This window comes from Rhinatrema bivittatum, unplaced genomic scaffold (assembly GCF_901001135.1).
Source record: "Rhinatrema bivittatum unplaced genomic scaffold, aRhiBiv1.1, whole genome shotgun sequence".
Classification (NCBI taxonomy): Eukaryota; Metazoa; Chordata; class Amphibia; order Gymnophiona; family Rhinatrematidae; genus Rhinatrema; species Rhinatrema bivittatum.
Window position 1 is genome coordinate 60,696 of NW_021820754.1, and position 16,899 is coordinate 77,594.

At 44.0% G+C, this 16,899-nt stretch overlaps 1 protein-coding gene across 1 annotated transcript in view; it reads left to right on the forward strand.

The window, feature by feature from the left end:
• LOC115082082 (WASH complex subunit 1-like) overlaps positions 1–16,899 on the forward strand; it is a 107,346-nt gene that overhangs the window by 38,201 nt on the left and 52,246 nt on the right. The window contains exons 2-3 of the mRNA XM_029586348.1: positions 6,039–6,150; positions 6,767–6,913. Of these exons, the coding sequence (XP_029442208.1) occupies positions 6,039–6,150; positions 6,767–6,913 (259 nt within the window). The remainder of the gene's footprint in view (positions 1–6,038; positions 6,151–6,766; positions 6,914–16,899) is intronic.

A 16,899-nucleotide genomic window follows, 5' to 3' on the forward strand; every position in this document is an offset into this window, starting at 1 on the left:
ACTCATGCACCCATTGTACCACACACACACAAGCTTGCACACAGGCACCCATTCTACCACACACACACAAAGCTTCCACTCATGGATCCAGCCACCCATTCTACCACACACACACACACACAAGCGCTCACTCATGGATCCAGGCACCCATTCTATCATACACACACACACACACACACACACACACACACACACGGATCCAGGCACCCATTCTACCACACACACACACAGCGCTCACTCATGGACCCAAGCACCCATTCTACCACACACAAGCTCACATGGAGCCTCTTCTCAATGTTTGGCCCAATAAGCCTGGCCTCTGCTTCTCAGCCGCCTCTGGCCATGTGCAACGTCTCTCCAGCCGCCTCCCGTGGTGCGCAGGGTCTCTCTGCTCTTCGGCCCCGCAGGCCTGGCCTCTGGCAGCGGCGCACAGATCACTCCACTCTTCAGCCGTCAGCGGCAGCGCACAGCATCTCTCTACTCTTCGGCCCTGCCAGCCTGGCCTCCAGCATTGGTGCGCAGCGTCTCACCATTCTTCAGACCCACTGGCGGCGGCGCACAGGTCTCTCTACTCTTTGGCCCTGCCGGCATGGCCTCCAGCGGTGGCACACAGCGTCTCTGAATTCTTCAGCCCCGCCCTAGGGAGAAGGGAAGCACATGCGAGGCGGTGGAACACCGGGAGCCGTGACACACCTGCCAGTGCTTGGCGACACACTGGTTGAGAACCGCTGCAGTAAGGGGTAATAGCGCGTGGAAAACGCGTGTCCAATCCCTCCCCCGAAACTAATAGCACCCTCAACATGCAAATGCATGTTGATGAGCCTATTAGTTAGTCCTGCGTGATACAGAAAATAAAATGTGCAGCCAAGCCGCACAATTTACTCTCGGAAATTAACGCCTGCCCAAAGGCTGGCATTAATTTCGGCCAGCACTGGTAAAGTGTACAGAAAAGCAGAAAAAAATTGCTTTTCTGTACACCCTCCGACTTAATATTTATTTATTTATTTATTTATTTATTTATGGATTTTATAGGGATATTAAGTCAGAGGCCCCAAAAATAAAAAAAAAATAAAAAATCTTAAAAAAATAACAAAAAACTGCCCGTGGGTTGGAAAACAGACGCTCAGTTTTGCCGGAGTCCGTTTTCCAAACCCATGAATGTCAGCAGGTTCGACAACCGACGCCGGTAAAATTGAGTGTCAGCTGTCAAACCCGCTGACAGCCACCGCTTCTGCCAATAAGGAGGTGCTAGGGACGCTCTAGTGTCCCTAGCGCCTCCTTATTAGCGCGGGCCCTCATTTGCATACAGAATCGCGTGCTCAGGAGAGTGGTCTGGACGCGTGTCGGGAGCTCGCCTGCACATTTTACTGAATCGGCCCATGTGTTATTAGCTTAAAAGTTGTTTTTCCATAATTATCTGTGAAAATTCACTCTTGCAACAGTGTTTCCCAACCAGTGTGCCCAAGGCACAATGATGTACCTTCAGACTTGATCAAGTGTGCCATGAAAAGGTCTCTAGATGCTCAGATCCAGACCAGCTTCTGTTCTCTGCTGACAGAACCTCACAGCAGCAAGAGTCACCAGGGGCGGCTTTTAAACATGCAGGAGCACTTTTCTGAGATGTGAAATCATGAATGCCTCCTCTTCCTAGCATGAACCTTGGAGTGTGATAATCACTGGGCAGCATGCAGGACATGAATAACCAGGCCCCACTTTTTGTGGCACACACTACTTCCTCATAGTCTTCCTCCCTTGAATGCTTCCAGCGCCTGCCTTATCCCAGGCTGAGTGAGACCGGGTGTATATGTCCTCAGCTCTGGATGTGACTGTTCTGAGAGCTGGAAGCTGCAGCAGCGGAGGAGTTCTGGCAGTCACGTGCAGCAGCCGAGGTAATTAATCAAGCTGGCTGCCCACACCACACTGACTTCTCCCTTCCTTTGCACTTGTATATGGAGGGAAATGGCTCAATGTGGTGAGTTATCTGTCTCTGCCTCCTCTGTTTTAACATTTGGAAGCGAGCCTGGTGAGGTTTTTAGTGTTTCCCTAGCTCTTCTTTTCACCATACAGCTCATCTCCCTGTCCGTATTGTCTGCCCTATGGAGACTGGTGTGCCATACACTTTTTTTTTTTAACGTAGGTATGCCTTGGGTTTGAAAAGATTGGGAAACAGCTCTACAAGACAGGAGTTGAGTCTGGGTACTTTTTTTTTCTGTACCAGTAAACTGCCCAGACTTACTGACTCACAGAAGAAGTGGGTAGCATGCCTAAAACAAAATGTAAAAATTAGCAGTCTTGCATAGCACTTTACTGTTTCCTACTTACTCTGACATGCAATTAACGCACCTCTTACTTGTGACTTTTTTTTTTGTTCTTCTCTGAATCATTTCAGCCTTTTCCCAGCTTTATCTGTAATTGCTGGTCATTAATCCTGATTGGGGCTCACTCCGTATTTTGATGATCTTGGTATTTAGTCCCTCTTCCCAGCCTCTGTTCTGCTCTCATGGTGCAACTGGCCTAGCTTAGAATGTGATGGCTTCAGACCAGTGGGCTAATGGTTAATTTCATTTCATCTTTTCATTTATTGTCCAACGCCAAAGGAATGCAAAGAATTTAAAGGTCCAAACTTTGAATTCATGTGAAAAAATTATTTTGTTTTATTTTCAATACGGCAACTCCATTGCTCAAATGCCAAGCTGAAATAGTTCTTTTTAGGGTCCCCCGACACGGACCCCGTGTTTCGCCCGAAGGCTGCGTCGGGAGGGACAGGATAAATTTATGAAACTTTAAATGCAGAATGGTGTTCATACAGCTGACAGGATAAATTTAATAAAGGTAAGGGCCCAGGGTACCCTGGGCCTGATTGGCGCTATTTTCCAAAATGGCGCCAACCAGGCCTTGCCCCGTGACATGACAGGGGCAAGGTTCAAGGACTGGACAACAGTCACATGTCCCCCAGTGACTTTTTTTTTTACTTATCAGGGCAATATCGGTTTGGGCCACATGGCCCTTTAAGGTGATAGTGGCGTCATGCATTAGGGGTCGCCATCACGATTTTTATAGGCCTCTGCCATATTGTTTTCTCCCAGACTTTTACTGTAAGACAAAACAATGCAGCAATTCTGCTGCAATAAGTTGTTGGAGTGTCAAAATATTGCAGGAAGGTGTCGTCGTCCCCCCCCCCCCCCCTCCAATGTTATTGGGTCCCTTGCATGATAAAATATAGCAGCTTAATGAAGCCAGGCCTATAATCTTCTCTGGAAATAAAATATCTCAAGGGCCATAATATACAGTTAAAAAAAAATGCTATTTTGGCTACCTTTTTAATCTGAGTCTTAGACATAAACGAGAGGCCAGTTGACTCCCAAATCTCTAGTTTCATTTCGCATCAATATTTGACATCTTTGACATTCACAGAACATTCACTCTCTAACACTGGTGTTGTGCAAATCCTCAGAATTTCTGTTTCTGCAAGTTTAAACAGAGGCTATTGGCAGCCATTCAGCTAGTTACTGCTCTAAAACAGTGATCTAGCAGATCTATAGGGAGGAGAGTTCCATCAGAATTATATGGTACACAAAACGAAATATCATCAGCATATATATAATAGTGTTCCCCCAGGTCAGACAATACCTTCCCAAATGGTTGTATATATAAATTAAATAGTACGGTGATATGCCACACCGTATGTTAACCTGACTCAAACATCCTCAAAAATGAACTTTTGAATCTAACACTAATCTGCTACTTTTGGTTCAGTAGAAATGAAGAAAACCATTCTAAAATGGTGCCACATATTCCAAATGATTTCAAACATAACGACAGGATATTATGATACGGTGGCGTACCCAGTGGATACGTCTAATGAGATTAATAGTAATGCCACCCCCCCCCCCCATTTATCTCTAGAAATATGGAAGAAATCAAGAAATGAAAGAAGCTGAGTCTGTCTCCCATTCTTTTCTAAAAACATATTGGTCTACATCCATAAAATGATATTCTTTGTAAATCGTATCATGCAACTTTGAAGACCGTAGTATAAAATATTCTAAATAAATAATCTGACTAATTATTCCTGCAGTAATACCCATTTTTAATTACTTTAATCAATGAAGGAAGATTAGAAATTGGTCGATAATTTGAAATCTCCCTATATGGTAGTTTGGGATACTTTTTTATTGGGTAGACTACTACCTTTTTCAAACAATTAGGCAAACATCTTTCATTCAATGAAGAGTTAAAAATATTTACAAGATGAGTGTATGAAACAGGTATACTTCAAATTACCCAGAATAGACAGGGATCCAATGGACAGCTGGTTACTTTCAACTGAGAAATTATTTTAGTAATTTCAGATATCATTAACTGTTCAAACTGTGTCCACTGTACAAGACTCCACAGGCAGAGGATAAATTAGTGGGATTAATATTAAAGGCAGCAAATGAGATATATTTTTCATCTTATCAACAAAGTAATCATCCATAATCACACAATCAGTAATTGGATCACCCTGATTTTTTTCTTGTTTTCATCAAATTACTAAGGACATAGAATATTTCCTTTGGTTGATTTATAGAGTTCTTTATCTGTTTAGAATACTATGCTCTTTTAGCTCTGTAATCTTTTAGATTTGATAAATAACCATCTTTATTCCCATGTGACTTAGACTTATGTCAATGACATTTACTTCTTAGTTTCCTCCTTTTATTTCTCAGTCTCATTGTATTCCAAAGTGTGGTTTTAATTTGAGATCTTATCCACTTTATTTTCTCCAGGGCTACATTACTATATGTATTGGATAGTGCATTATTCCAGTTATCTACAAGGCTAGTTATATTATCTAAATCAATCACATTAAAAGACTTAGCCCAAAAATCTTGACACTTTTCAGACTCTTTCAACCTCACACTTTCTTAACCCTAATATATTTATTTCTAGTACACGCAGCTCTTAATTCAAAGAACAAAGCAGCATGATCTGGCCATGGAATTGGAAGAATACATACACCAGCCTTAACTAATTCTTCTGGAGAAAATAACAAGTCTAAAATGTGCCTTGCCACATGTGTGAGTGATTGAACCAAGTGGAACAATCCACTGACTGTCATAACAATAAGAAACTCACTGGCAGCTACAGAAACTTTTATGAATATGCAAGTAAAAATCTCCTAAAATAATCAGATTATTGGACTTGAAATGAAGATCCAACATGTCTGCTAACTCCGATATGGCAGAGGCAGTAAGACTTGGAGAGGGGGAGGGGCAATAAACTAAACAAAATAGCCAATGAAAACTTTGCAATAATATATACTTCGCCCCTGGCTTAAATTTAATAATAATCTAATGAAGTTAAAAGATGTTCAATATATGGGCCCCCCCATCTCTTCCCATCTTATGCTTGTGCTTCTCAGGTAAAGCTTCAGGGGTGGGGGGTACACATATGATTAAGCAGCACCCTATCCTCAGTGTGCCAAGACTTGCTAATAAATTGTGCATCAAGATTATGCTCCAAAATTAGCGCCTTAATTTGTAAAAGATAATATGTCTAACATATATGAAAGAGAAACCCCAGGAACCCTTAACAAATTTGTGTGAAGAAGTGAGCTTTATATTGGATGAGGGCCAGCAAAGGACTAATTTCTCTTTTTATTCACTAAAAACAAAAAATTAACTCTAACTTTTGAGGAATTTCAGAGACACTTGTGTTCTCTGATACAGTGAATCCCAACATTTTTAATTCAGGATCCACTGAAGAATAACAATAAAATCATGCAATTCATCACAGTATCTAATTACACCAGTCAAAAATGTTAAGTTATGTTAGAAGATGAAAAAACTGGGCTAGTATAAATAGTCTTCCAAAGGCACCATCTCCAGCCCAACTTGACTTTGTTATAAATTTATTTCACCCTACCCTTTCTCCTCAATCCCCCACCATCAGCTTTTCATACTTGATCAAGTGCTTAATTTGTTATTTTATAATTAACCATGGCTTTCTAAGACGAGAGCTTTGACTTTTGGAAAATTTGTTTTATTTCTAAGGATCTCTCAGCGTGTGGAGACCAATAGGACCCAATTACAGTCAATAAATGAGAGAGTCGCACTTGTTCAGGCCAAAATCAAGAAAATAAAAGGAAGCAAGAAGGCCATCAAGGTAGAACTTTTATAAGAGACTGTGGAGATTTGAGTGAACCTCTCTTTCCTTCTCTCTACCTCTGTGTTCTACTTCTGTTTTTCTTTCTTGCCTTTATTCTGTACGGTTATCACCATCATTCCACCATAACCTAATGGGATCATGTGTGTGGTCCCCAGGTGACTTCTCATCCTGCGGAAACACTTCTTTCCTCAACTACTTTTCATTCATGTCTGTCCACCAAGTCATCAAGCTTCATTTGTGTTTACATAGTGTCTTGTCTACACATGGTAATAATAACATGGTAAATGGTGGTAGAAGAAGACCAAAAAAGCCCATTTAGTCTGCCCAGCAATGAGTTTATGTGCATTTACCTAAAGTAGGTCAAATTCCCCTATAGAACCCAATTCCCACTCCCATCATATCTCTTGCAACTGTCGCTCTGTGCAGGTTTCCCCATCCCATCCAGGAAGTACAATTCAGCTATATAATTGCTGCCTTGGGCTGTAACTTGTCCAATGAGTTCATTACCATTCTCTTGCCACTAGGGATCCTCTGTGTTTATCCCATGCACTTTTGAAGTTTGTCACTGTCCTTCTTTTGTTCATGTGTTTGAATTGTTTTTACTTCTTCACAGGTATTTTCTAGTGCCAAGTATCCAGCACAAGATAAGTTGCTGGAATACAGTTCGATTTTTGCAGGTGTTGAGGATCAAACTTCTCAGAAGCGACCACGGCACAAGATTCAGAGTAAACATCGGCAACTGGAAGAGAAAACGTTACAGGTAAATAAAGGACAGAAAGATGGCATTTATTTCTATGAGATTTACGTCTTTATTAGGGGATTTAACAAAGTATAGAAAAAGGCATGAAAAACGTATATAGCTGAAGCAGAGTGATAGCAAGATAACTAAAAGCAATTTGTTTACACAAGTCAAAAAATTGAAATGGAGGACTAATTAATTTTATGCAAATATCAGTAAATTAAATAGTAATGATAGACAATAGCATTTCTATTACAGCCGACTGCAGTCATGATCTATGGCTTACCGCTGCTTGGAAGTGTAATGAGATCAGCAGCTTTCATGAGATGTTATCATGAGACTTATTTTTCTGCTGCCTTTTCCTCCTACTGCTGTTGCAGTGGTCTTTCCTGTCCAGTTTTCAATTGGTCTCAGCAGAGTGCGACATCTGGATACCAAACGGGAAAATGGACTATAAGGAAAGCCCCATTCTAGGTGAATAAGCAGGACAAAAATTAGCCACTCAAGTGAGTGATGTCATCAGACTGTACTGGCACAGACCTGCTGTCTGTAAGCTCAGAAGGTAAACCTTTTTGAGCTTACATGGTAGTCAATTGTCTCTTCAGTAGATTTTTTTCCGCTAACTAAAGATGAAAAACTGCTCTCTCACCAGTCACGTGATTTTCTCAGATTTGTTTCTTGATTTTTTTTTTTTCATTTTCTTGTAGTGTTTTCTTTCTAATTTTTCATTCCTATTTGTATTATAAAATAAAAATAAAAGGATTTAATTTGAATTAATTTACTTCATAATTTCAAGTAAACAACCATTTCAGTTGTGTGCAAAATGTGGCCACAAAATGGCAGCAGTAGATCTCTGATGTAATGACTTGCGAAGGTGTGAGCCCTTTATGGTGTGGCGTAGTTTACGCAGCCTCGTAGGCAAGCCTACTAGGCCTATGCCGACAGCTGGCGAGCGCACCCTGATGCGGGACAGGCTTGGAGCTTCGCTTATACTAGCTGCCTCCCCCACAGGTTGATTCCTTGGGTTCTGGCACTTAGGTGGCACTTAGATGCCAGAACCCAAGGAATCAACCTGTAGGGAGGCAGGTCAGGGCCAGCTGCAGGCAGTTGTGGTCAGGTCCAAAGCAAGAATTCAGAATCAGGAAGTCAGGCCAATGATGGACGAAGACAAACAAGCACTTGACAAGACAGACAGGCAGAGCAGGTCAAGGCTGGATGAGACAGACTGGACTAGGCAAGGCTACGCAGGAGCAACACACACTGTTCTAGGTAGATCTGTTGCTAAAATGAAGCAGTGCTGCAGGACATTTGCTTAAATAGCTCGATAGGGCTGATGTCATCTGGAGGCACTGTTCCAACTTTCTTGCCGCAGGGTGTATATTATATGCGCACACGCACACTTGCCTAAGGGGAGGCGACAGCCTGGCTGGGATAGCAGCATCAGCGGTGGTCAGTGGCATGCACCAATGGTGGCATCCTGCCACAACAGGAGGCCTCCAGCAGCATCGGACAGCAGCTGAGGTGAGTGCGTCAGCTTGTGGGGCAGTCCTGTGAGCCACAAAATGTCACACACAATCTTTGCTTAAGATGCCTGGGTCTATCCCTCAACAAACTGACTGTGAGGCCTGTAGAAAAATGTCCCCATGGGCCATTAGATGTAGACAGAATAAGCTGACCTACACGACCTCACCACTACAAAAAAGCAAGTCTGTTTTTCTGGTGAGCTAGCACTTAAGGAAAAATCCTCAGTTGCTGAAGCACTGCATTTTTTTCATGGAGGTAAGGAAAAGTTCCCATCCACTTATCAATTATGGCATCAAGACCATTAAATGGTACAAAAACATAATGAGTCATGAAACACTTCACCCCATCCATATCAAGATCCTTGGTGCCAACAGTCTGTGGATCCCTAAAGGCTAAAGAATGGAAATGAAGAAAAGAGTGCATGGAGTAACTTGATGGTGCGGCGGTTACTACCCTTTTAATCAATAAGTCTTGATACTGTTGATGCAACTCCATCATTGCTCTCTGGTTCAACAGCAGGGGGAAAGGAGAATTGGATTCATACAGCAACCAACGAGGGCTCCAACGCTTACGGTCTGGGGAAAGAATTATGGGAGTAACTTGCTGATGCGGCGGTTACTACCCTTAACCAATAAGACTGATAATTTGATGCAGCTCAAACATTGCTCTCTACTTCAGCAAGGCATAACAGGGAATTGGATTCAACAGCAATCGAGGGCCCTGACTTTTATGGTGTGGGAAACTGATAAGCATGGGGGTAATGGGGAATTGGATTCAAACAGCAACCAATGGAGGGCCCTGATTTTTATGGTCTGGGAAACTGATAAACATGGGATAACCTACACTGTGCAGCAGATACTACCATAAACTTATTGGGCAGACTGGATGGACCATTTGGTCCTTTTCTGCTGTCCTTTCTATGTTTCTATGACACCAACATCATTGAGTCACAGATAAAGGAAGTCACATGCATCACCAATTCTGGTTCCAGTTTGCTGCATTTCAATTCATTGCTGCAGCAAGAAGAAAAAAATAATAAATGGAAAAAATACAGCCACACAGAAAAACCATGGAAAAATATCTGTATCTGAGACACACATTGAATTGAAAAGTCCTTTGTTGCAGTCTCTGCTGAACAGTAACAGAAAGATATAAAGGAAAGGAACAAAAAAAACCTCCCTTCTTCAACAGCAGGTCTCTATGTTGATGCAAACAAAGTGTGGCAGGACATTAAATGGAAGACCACATATGGCAGTATCGTGACTCCTCAGATTGAGCTCATGAAGGTTTCTATCAGCCATGGCTGAAATCATACAGCAAGTCAAACGAAAAAGAAAACTTAAACCACCAAAGTAGGATAATAGTGTGGGCTACACCAGGCAAAATATAGATCAGGCTATAATCCGTTGCTGGTGAACAGAAGTCTGGAAAGTGCTAATCAGAATAAAGAGACCATGCAAATTTAAAGTGCAGTCCAGAGACGCTAAATTGAAAAATATAAAAAGAAAAATAACTTGTGTTAAGCATTGGCTAGATGGACTTCTCGAAAGCAGTTAAATCAGTCCAAATCAACTCTGCTGTTTCTCCTGCCAATGAAACTGGAATCAGACACAAGAAAAATATACACAAGCCACATTTAGGCCTCATCCACGAGGTCTCTCCAGCGATCCCTTATCCATTTTTCTGCAGGTCTTAACCGTGTCAACTGTTATAGAAGTATCACCATGAAATATTTTCAATTTGGCAGGGTATAATAAAGCATAGTGAAGATTACATTTTAGTAGATCTTTAACCACAGCAGAAGCTTGCGTCTTTCTTTGGAGAACAGGAGAAAGATCCTGAAATATCAAGATCTGACTCCCCTGATAACGTATGTCCTGAAGTTTGCATTATAATTATGTAATTTTATAATCAAAGCTCTCAACCTATCAGTGGGTGCTGGAGCTGGAGCCAGCACAAGATGTGCCCAATCAAGCTTAATGTAGCCTCCGCCATTTTCGAGTTGCAGGATCTCAGGCAGCCAGATTGAAAAGAAGCTAACTGCATCATTTCCTTTAGCCAAGTATTTGAATATTGCAGTGGCGCGAATGTTTCTCAAGATCATCAATTTGCTCCAATAGGCCGGTATAATTCTTATCCAACTTATTCAATTTTGCCGTGGTGGACGTGACAGACATTTTCAGATCGGTAACTTTCATGTCATGGTCATCGATTCTTTCCGACTGATCTTGAACAGTCTGGACTAGGTTAGCCACTTTTTCAGCAATTATGCAGAGGTGACTGTCTAATTTGCTAGATAATTTTTCAGCAAAACTATCCATTAAATCATGCAAGTACTTCTTGCTTACCCCCACATCTCACATATCTGTTGACATCTTGTCCTCAGTAAGCAGGTCTTCTACAGGCCTCATAGATTCCTCATGGGCTTTACTGCTTGGCTTCTTAGTTTTGGATTTGTTTTCTTGGTCAGCCCACCTCGAGGGGATTGATTGTTTATTTCTTTAGATTGTGACATTATATACCGAAGAGTCATGAAAAATAGCAAAACCAGGCAAAAAATATGAAAGAATTGGCAGGAGCTCAGTCAAGCAGCTGCTGACTGGTTCAGAGCATGCCCAGAAGTCTGACAATTGATTTTTTTTAACATTATTCTCAAAGGCTTCTGGTTAAATTTTGTTAAACTTCTGCTGACGTTTCCCCATATTCCGTATTGAATTCTCAAGGATCAGTTGTCAATTTTACAACAAGGAATAAGCTCTCTACTATTGAGGCAAGGAAAAGAGCCAGTTCCAGTCTCAGAGAGAAACAAAAGGTTTTACTTGAAATATTTTCTTATCCCAAAAAAGTTAGGTGGTTTTTGCCCTATTTTAGATCTAAGAGAATTAAATAAATATTTCAAATAAATTCAAGATGAACTCCCTATCAACCATTTTCTAGAAATAAGTAATTGGCTGACATCTCTATATCTCAAAGATCTGTATATTCATATTCCAATTCATCCAAACCAAGGGAAGTATCTCAGGTTTGCAATAAAGAACAACCACTATCAATAGAAGGGTCCTTTCATTTGGTATTTCAGCAGCCCCAAGGGTCTTCACAAAGTGTCTCGCAGCACATGCATGAAATAATTTATTAGTCTTCCCATACTCAGATGACGGGCTACTGTTGAGCAAATACTTACAAAAAGCCAGAACTTCCCTAGATTTTAGCACTCAAACCTGTCACACTCTATAATTTGTACTGAATTATGAGAAATCAAACCTGACCCTATCTCACTAACTTGGAGTTCATAGGTGCGATGATAAAAAGGAAAATGGAAATGCTTTTCTACCAATTTAAAAAACAAAATAGAAAAAATATTGCAAATGATACCTTCACTGTTCAACCATAAATGTGTCTCAGCAAGGAAGTTTATGAAGATTCTGGGGCATGTAACAGCAACAATCCATGGCATCTAAAATGTCACTGGAATCAGCATTCTCAACCTCTTGTCTTACAAGATTCTTCTAACCCGCCCTGTAATACATGCTCTCAAATGGTTTCATCCACCACATTTGCTAAAGGGACAGTTATTTCATCAACCTCTGATTTAAAAGACTGTGATGACAGATGTGTTCAGTCAGTCCTGGGCTGCACATATTCCTCCAGTACAGGCTAGACAATGCCTGTACTGGAGGAATATGGACCAAACAGAAGCGAAAGCTTCATATAAATCTTATGTAATTAAAAGCTGTTTTCAGAACTCTGACAGCTTTTGAAGCATTCATGAGGGGAATGATTGTTCAAAATAAGACAATAGAGTAACAATTTATTATATAAACAATCAAGGAAGAACAGAATCCTTCAGTCTGTCAAGAAGCACAATAAACAAGTATTCATCTACTAGGAAGTTTAAATACCATAGCAGACTCCCTAAGTCACCTCCAACCTCTCGAATGGTCTCTATACCAGTACATCCTATGAAACATTTTCAAACATTGGGGAACATCACAAATAGATATTTGTTCTTCTGTTCATCCACAGACTTCTAAGATATTGTTTCAGGAGACCGGATTTGGATGCCATAGTATCAGACGCCGTTGCAGTCTCTTGGTCACAAGGTCTCTTATACGTTTCCCTCACATCCACTAATTGCAAAGACAATTCTGAAGTTACATCAGAACAGGATTGAGATGATCCTAATAGTTCCTTTCTGGCTGTACCACGCTTGATTTCCTTGGCTTCAAAGGCTATCAATAGTTTGATTATTTAATCTCACAATGTTCCTATTTCTACTAACCCAATTCAGTGGGTCCTTGTTTCACCCCAAACTTCACTCTCTAGCATAGCTGTTGAGCTCTGGTCCTTAATGGCATATCTCTCCCATTTGAGGTAAAAAAGTGGTGTTAGCTGCAAGGAAACCATCCACTGGATGTTCCTACAGTTTCAAATGGAAAAGGTTTTCTCTCTGCTGTAAATCAAGCAACCAAAACTGTTTCCAGTATAAAACCTCCATGTTGTTCAGATACCTTCTTCATTTATCTAAATCAGGATTAAAGTCCAATTTTGTGAGAGTTCGCTTAAGTGCAATAGCTGATTATCGCTATCATTCTGAAGACCTCCCAGTTTCCAGAATTCTTATGATAACGAGGTTCATAAAAGGTCTTTTCCACCTATACTCTCCTATAAAGGATCATCAGTGGGATCTGAATGTGGCTTTGTCAAGTTTAATGAAGCCTCCCTTTGAACTAATGGCAAATAATCACGTGAAATTCCTAATCTGGAAGGTTATTTTTCTCATAGCTGTCACTTCAGCTTGAAAAATAAGTGAACTGCAAGCACTAGTAATACATTCTCCATTTATGCAAATATAGGGTAATACTTGGAACTCATTCTAAATTCCTGCTGAAAGTTGTTACGCAAGTCCACATTAATTGGAAAATAAACCTCCCGGTATTTCCCCCAAAGCCTCATACCTTGCATGTAGAATAAAAGTTTAATCCCTTGGACTGTAGGAGAGCTTTCTACAGAAAAACTTCTCAGCTACTAGTCTCATTTAATCCAGTCAAGCAATGTCATCCTGTAACCAAACCGGATGTGTCAGCATAGCTGTCAGACTGCATTACTTTCTGCTTTAAAAATACAAGAAAACATCTCCCATGCAGAGTGACAACACATCAAATATGGACAGCTGTCACTAAAATAGCTTTCTGCTTTGATACAAGATATTTGTAAAGAAGTTACCTGTTATGAACTCTGCCCGCGGGCTTCCCCGCGAGCAGGCTCCTCATCGTGCTTCTGCTGCTGACTTCTCCATTGTGGTGCAGAGCCGCTGACGTTCTTCACGGCCGGTGCCGCAGTCAGTCCTGCTTCTTCACCGCGGCAGGAGCCGCGAACTTTGTCCTGCCTTCCTGGCACGGCGGGCCTGCCACCGTGCTTCTTCGCGGCAGGAGGCCGCTGCCGACATCCCGTTTATCTTCGCGGCTGGAGGCCGCAAGCCCCGAGCTGAATTGGCAGCTGGATCCACCTTCGGGGCCTCCTGCAGCGGCAGGAGCCGCTGCCATCATCGGGGGCCTGCCTCTAGGCCCAGCCCTGCTGCTCTGCGACGTTGACGTCGGTGCAGGACCGCTGTCCATGTCCTGCACAGCTTCCTGCTTCCTCCTAGGCGTGCGGCCGCGCCTCTATACAAGATTTAAAGGGCCCACGGCCGGATATGCCCTGGGCCCCACCTTGAGACTGTTCCTGCATTCCGTCTTGGCCTTGTATCGGAGTTTCTTCGCTCCTGGAGGATTCTGCCTTCCAGTGCTCCAACAGGTCCTTGGTGTTCTTCATGGAGCTCCTCGTCTCGTCTGCTTCTTGTCATGTCTTCGTCTCCTGAGGTCCTCGTCCAGGTTTCCTGATGTCTCGCTTCCTGGTGTTCCAGCCCTCCTTGGTGTTTGTTCTTGTGCTCTTGAGCCTCCCGTTCTGCCGGCTGTGGATCTCCGGGTGACACGTTTCTGTCTGTGGAGATGCCAGCAGTGGACTCTTGTCCTGTGCTCCTGAGCCGTCCTGTCCTGCCAGCCTTTGTGGTGCTCCGGATGACATCAGCTCCGTTGTCGAAGTTCCGTCTTGGCTGGATTCCTTCCTGCGCTTGTCCCGCTCTCCGCGTGGTCCATGACCAGCCTCCTTGGGCTGTGTAGGGCGCGCAGTGGGACAGGGTGGTCCGCTACCAGCCCATTGGGTCCGCCCATGAAGGTGGGCTGAGTAGGGTGCCCTGAGAGACAGTGCCAATGTCTACCTTCCCAACTTCTCGTCTCGTCTGGACTTCGTCAAGTTCCTTGTTTTATCTGTGATGTCTTCGCATCAGCCTTAGTGTCATGTCTTCGCATCAGCCTTGGTGTCATGTCTTCGCATCAGCCTTGGTGTCATGTCTTTGCATCAGCCTTGGTGTCATGTCTTCGCATCAGCCTTGGTGTCATGTCTTCGCATCAGCCTTAGTCTGTCATGTCTTCGCCCTAGTCATAGTCTCATGTCTTCGTGTCAAGGCCTCCATCTGCCCTCATCCTCAGGCCAGCCTGCTGCTCCATGCTGATCCTAAGCTGCAGGTCCGAAAGGGCTTGGAACGGTCGGAGGACTGTTCACCTCCCAAAATCATCTTGTTGGCCTTGGGAGCTTGCAGACCTGGCAGAGGGTAAGACCATGTCTCTGCCATGCTGGGACATGTCACCAACCCTCGGTTCGGTCCTAGATTCGTCTGGGGTCAGGCCGAGGCCCAAGGGCACACGAAAAAACCTGTGCCACGTAACACTACCTGGTCCACTGTTCACACTTTTGTTAAATGCTACTGCTAAGATCTTGGACTCTCAAACAGACAATGCCTTCAGGCAAATAGTTCTTAAAAACTTATTCCAGTAATAGCTTCAGTTCTCCAGCAACCTTTGAGTGTTATTAGGAAAAAACATTTTCAAAATGAGCAACCTGTTGCACGTCCCGGTCGCGTTGGCACCGCTACCGGCCCTGCTCACCTCGTGCTTCCGTCAACCAGCTCCGGGCACCCTTCCCTTGCGACCGCAGCCAGTTCACGGCATACTCGGGCTTCCAGTTCGCCATCCTCCTCACAGCGGAGCTACCATTGGGGCTTCCTGGCGTCGGTGTCCTCGGCCACGCCCCTAGGCGCGCGCGCCCGATGTTACAGCCCTTTAAAGGGCCCAGGGTGGGAAAACCCGCGGGGGTGCCTCCCAATGATGTCACATAGATGCACTATTTAAGGCAAGGCCCTTTCCCCAGGACCTCGCCTTGGCAAATCTGGTCGACACCGTTGGTGCAGTGAGTTTGCCTTCGTGTTCCAGTGTCTCCGTGTTCCTGTGTCCTCCGTTCCCAGTGGCTCCGTGTGTTCCTGTAACCTTTCCAGGTAGTACCTCTCCGGACTGACTTTTTGGTACTGACCACTGCCTGCCACCTGGAACTGACCACTGCCTGCCTGACCATTCTCTTGCCTGCCGCCTGGAACCTAACCCTGCCTGCCTGACCATTCTACTGTCTGCCGCCTGGAACTGACCCTCGCCTTGACTACACTCTGACTGATTCTGGTTTTGACCCTTGCGCTTCACTCGAACACTCTCTTCTGGCCTCCTGTTACCATTAGGCCAACCTGCTTGGAAACCAACCATGGCTTCCACTTGGCTAGATCTACAGGCGCTGCCTGTCTCGCCCGGAGGACCTCCCTGAACTGTTGCCTCCCTGAGGTCTCTGGAGCTTCCGGTTCAAGTCTAGCTCATTCACTCTGCATCAGCCATACGCCCTTGCTTGTCGTGGGCACACCTCTCCGCTACCTCTCCAGGAGACCACCGGAGGCCCATCTAAGTCCAGGAGGTCCGGGTACCCAAGGGCTCAACCTGCAGAAACCCCGGACTGTTATTGATGAAGCTCCAGCTAGCCTCTGTCTCCTTGTGTGCTCCGTCTCCTGGTGGCAGGTGCTCTCTGGGTCCGACCAGAAAGCCGTACCAATCCTGCACCAGGCCAAGGGTCCACCTCCAGCACAACAGGTTGCCAAGGCCATGGACTCTGCGGAGTCTCCTGCCTTGCCAGCCATTCCGGGTCTGGCTAATCATGTCCGAGAACAACAGGTCCTAGAAACATTGGCCTCCTCCGTGGAAGGACTACGTTCTCAATTGGAGGAGTCTATCTTGGTCAACTCAAGGTGTCTGGCCCAAAACTCACCCTTATGGGCACTGCTGGCCCTCCCAGCTCCACCCCGTTTTAATGGGGATCCACGCCTTTGTCGATATGCAGCTCTCACTGCAACCCTCGCTGTTTCCTGATGAAACTAACATCACATTTATCCTTTCACGCCTCCTGCTCCGATGGTGGATGCGTCGACTTCGACTATGAAGGGGTGGTTAGGATCCAGCTTACGTAGACATGGACCGGAATAGAAGGCTTCCTTCAAGGCATGGAATGCTGACTGGGCTTTGGGACTCCATACTTGGAGGTCACAACCCTTCCTAGTCATGGTGGTAAGCAGA